The sequence below is a fragment of the Galeopterus variegatus genome, unplaced genomic scaffold, assembly GCF_000696425.1.
Source record: "Galeopterus variegatus unplaced genomic scaffold, G_variegatus-3.0.2 Scaffold58, whole genome shotgun sequence".
NCBI classification, from domain to species: Eukaryota; Metazoa; Chordata; class Mammalia; order Dermoptera; family Cynocephalidae; genus Galeopterus; species Galeopterus variegatus.
Genome location: NW_007726169.1, coordinates 58,193 through 62,044, shown reverse-complemented (window position 1 = coordinate 62,044; position 3,852 = coordinate 58,193). Strand labels below are relative to the sequence as shown.

Sequence of the window (3,852 nt, the reverse complement as noted above, 5' to 3'; positions counted from 1 at the left end):
CTGGGCGGGGGGCGGGAGCACCCCCAAGGGTTGCGATCCCGTTGCCGGTCCCCGGTCCGGTACGGGGGCAACACTGAGGGTTGCGATCCGTTGCCGGACACGGAAAAAGACAAAAAAAAAAAAAGAAGTAGTTGGATATGTGGTGTATTCTGAAGCCACAGACCACAGGATTTGCCGAGGGATCAGATGTGGAACTGGCAGAAAGTAAGGTGTCAAGGATAGTCTAGGATTATAGCCAGGGAAATAGGAATGATAAGCGGGCTGTTAACAGAGATGAGGGAAGACTGTAGGAGAAGCAGTGGCCGTGAGTGGATGACTTGTAGCTGAGAGGTGGTACATGGTGCTTTACTATACTCTTTTTTCTTTCGTATGTATTTGAAATTTTCCATAATAAAAAGGTTAAGAAAAAAAAGTGAATGGAAGGAAAAGAATTAGAGACAGAGAGTATATACAAATGTAGAACAATTTATATAATATATAAAATGTAGAAACAATTTATAATTTATGGGCCATGATTTGAAGTCAGAAAGGAGTACTATTCCAATGAGTAAAAAGTATCATTGAATATAAATTTTTTGGACACAGGCTGAAAATATTAATGGCATAGAAAATAGTCTTAGGCATGTTCACACTTACCACCACAATTTGTAATTAAGGGCAACTGGAATGTTAAGGGGAGCAAAGTCCCAGCGGAGTTTGACATTAAGGAGTCCACTCAATTAGGCTCCTGTCTTGGTGTCACTGTCAGACAACAAATTCTAGATGCAGCATAGGATTGAACTAGCTTATAATTCTGCTGTTCTTATTTAAGACACGATAAATTTTGGGTGCTAAATATATATACATGGTCACCAAGAGTATGTATAAGCTGTCCATAAAAGGAAACTTTCTGACAGTTGATGCCCATCATCATCTGAGTTTTGCTAGGTTTATTTCTGCAGGAGTGGTTAACTAAATGCTGAGGAGGTTTAACTCCAGGGGAGCTCTAAGATGGATCAATTGTGCCTTTCAGGGTATTCGTGACAAGACAGGACTTGTTTGTGGGCTTCATCCAAGGAAAAGGCAGGCTGGATAAAAAGGAACAGGGTATGACAGATTAGAGATTCTACTGTTGCAGACACTGCTGCTGTCACTGTGACATTTTCTAGTTCATCTGGAAGCTGTTGAACCACTGAGATATTGAGTCCAAGGAGAAACACATCCCAGATGGCTGCTTACTGACCTGCTTTTTGAGCCAAAACAAGAGGGAGGATTACATTATGTTACAGATACCTGCAGGGGTATAATGGTCTTACACCAGCTATGCCACGACTAGTATGGTCTCCTTGGCCACTGAGAGAGACTCTTATTGATATGACATGTGTGTGGCATTAGTGACAGGAATGCCCTTCCCCACACAGACCCAGGCAGCTGCTCTGCTGAAAAAATGATAAACCGGCTCATATCATGAAACAAATTTCAACTTGAAGTAATTACCAGGAAGCAACTGGAGTCTTTCCCTGGCTTAAGGAACAGACTACATTAATTTTGCAAGGAAGAAAAGCAGGCATTCATCCGATGACATAATTAATGCCAATCACAGTTTTTGTTAAATAAGGGCTGTGAAATTTTATCCAAGATGGCATTCACTGTCCTAATGGTTGTGGAACAGTGTTGGCATTTTTGCCACACAGGTAAAACTCAATAAGAAATCTGTTTTAATAAACCCAAGCCTGTTAAAAGATGCACTTGATTTCTTAATATTTAGGATTTTCACACTGACATTCAAGTTAAGGTAGTTTGCAGTTTTTGGTGTATACCTGTATCATATATTTCTGATTTTTATACCAATGTTATTTGGCTTATAAAAAGAATTTGTAAGTGTTCCTTCTCTTTTCTGGGTTATATAACATTTAGTTAAATTTAATTAATTAATTAATTTTTTGCTGGCTGGTACAAGGATCGAACCCTGGACACTTTGTAACATTTTAAATAACAATAAAGTTATCTAGTACCTAAAGATTTGGTAGATATGTTCTGTGAAACCACCTAGGTCTGGTGCTTTATGGGGACATAGCTCTTAATTTTATAATAGTAATTGGTTTGTATGTATCTCTTCTGGGATCTGTTTTAGTAATTTATATTTCCTAGGAAGTAATCCATTTTTTTTTGGTTTTCAAAATTATTTGTTAAAAGTTGGATAATATCTCTTATGAATTGTTTTAATTCCTCATGGGAGGCATGCAAAAGTTTGGAGATAGTCTGGGCAGATTCCTTACCTTGGCAAAATGATTTTTTCTTCAGCTGTTAGGAAGGCATAGTCATTAAAAGTGCTAAATTTCATAGATGGTGGGTATTTAAATGGTTTTGCTCCAAAATTGAACTCACATTGTTGATATGACATGAAACTAGCTGCAGCAAAAAATCCAGATCTATAAATAAAAATGAGTACAGAGGTCAATATAATTAATACAAACATACATAGAGTGGTTTTCAGAAAGTCAGGACAAGTTAATCATACCCTAGCAGTAAGGAAGGATAACACATTCTATCTACTAACCTAAACAGGTCTGTGAACCCAAGAATATCCTACCCTTATCTTCCTATAGCAGACTTTGGGATAGTTTTAGATCTGATCAAATAGGACCCTAATTACTTGAAATAAATGGATTTCCAATCACAGTTGCCTGCATAAATAGACAAAGATTTTTTTCCTGGAGAAATGGACATTCCATGCATTTAATTTTTGACTAAGAAGAGCTACTTACATAGTAGATGAAAAGACTTGCTTCTCAGGAGGCAGCTGGTTGCCATTTAAAAAGAAGATCATTTGCTTTTCATTCAAGTCTAACAGAAATCCTACTGTGTCTCCTACAGAATAAAGTGAAACACTGTTAGGATAATGGTATGTCCTACCAACATTCTGCTGCGTGTTTCAAATGTTTCAATGGCACTGTGTTACATCTGCATCTTCAGCCACGTATTCAACATGTTCATCTTTCTAGTTTCTTCTGCAAGTAATCTGACCACTACATACAAATATTTTTATGTCCCATTAAGAAAGAAATGCTGCCAATTTAAATTTGATAAGCCAGCATTTGTAAGATGCACCCCAATTTCAAAGATGTTAAAATGTGGGAAAAATGTGCATTTTGGGATGAATGAAATATGGTAAGATCAAAATCATGTGCTTATTTACCTCACTGGTAAGATTTAAAACTACCTAGATTAGATAAGAACTACCCCAAAACATGTTTAAAAAAATAGTTCGTCTTCATTCATCAAATAAAACAGTCATATTTCAGTTTTTGCTTTTTAAAATGTCAAAGATAAATGAAATTACAGTGATTACAAGAAAGATGAACACTCAACGCAGATGGGGGAAAATTGGGTGATATATAGCAAAAGTTTGGAATTCTGTATCCCCTTGCCAGAGAAGTCTCAGTTGTAAGGATTCATCTTGAGAAAATCCAGAATACTTTATAATAATAAGTTTAAAAGGTAAATGTCCAACAATGAGGCATTAATTAATGTATAATACAACTATATAAAGGAATATTGAGAAGCCATTAAAAGCAATGTTATTTAACAACCTGGAAAGCTGTTCAAGTTATTATGCAGAACAACAAAATATATATATATATACAATAATTTAAGTGTTTTTAAAAACTCTCTGGATGAATTATAGATTTTAGTTTATTGATTTTACTTTTTCTATTTTTAAAGTTTTTATAATGAACATCTTACTTCAGTAATCCTTTTTATTTTTATTTCTTTTTATTTTATCAATATACAACATAGTTTTTTTGTGTGTCCCTTTCAGTAATACTTTTTTTTTTTTTTTTGTCTTTTTTCCGTGTCCGGCAACGGATC

General features: G+C 35.5%; 1 protein-coding gene across 1 annotated transcript in view; it reads right to left on the bottom strand.

Annotated features, from left to right (window-relative positions):
• RSPRY1 (ring finger and SPRY domain containing 1) overlaps window positions 1–3,852 on the bottom strand; it is a 51,754-nt gene that overhangs the window by 11,970 nt on the left and 35,932 nt on the right. The window contains exons 12-13 of the mRNA XM_008574679.1: window positions 2,748–2,850; window positions 2,259–2,411 (exon numbers count right to left, since the gene is read on the bottom strand). Coding sequence (XP_008572901.1) covers window positions 2,259–2,411; window positions 2,748–2,850 — 256 coding nt within the window. The remainder of the gene's footprint in view (window positions 1–2,258; window positions 2,412–2,747; window positions 2,851–3,852) is intronic.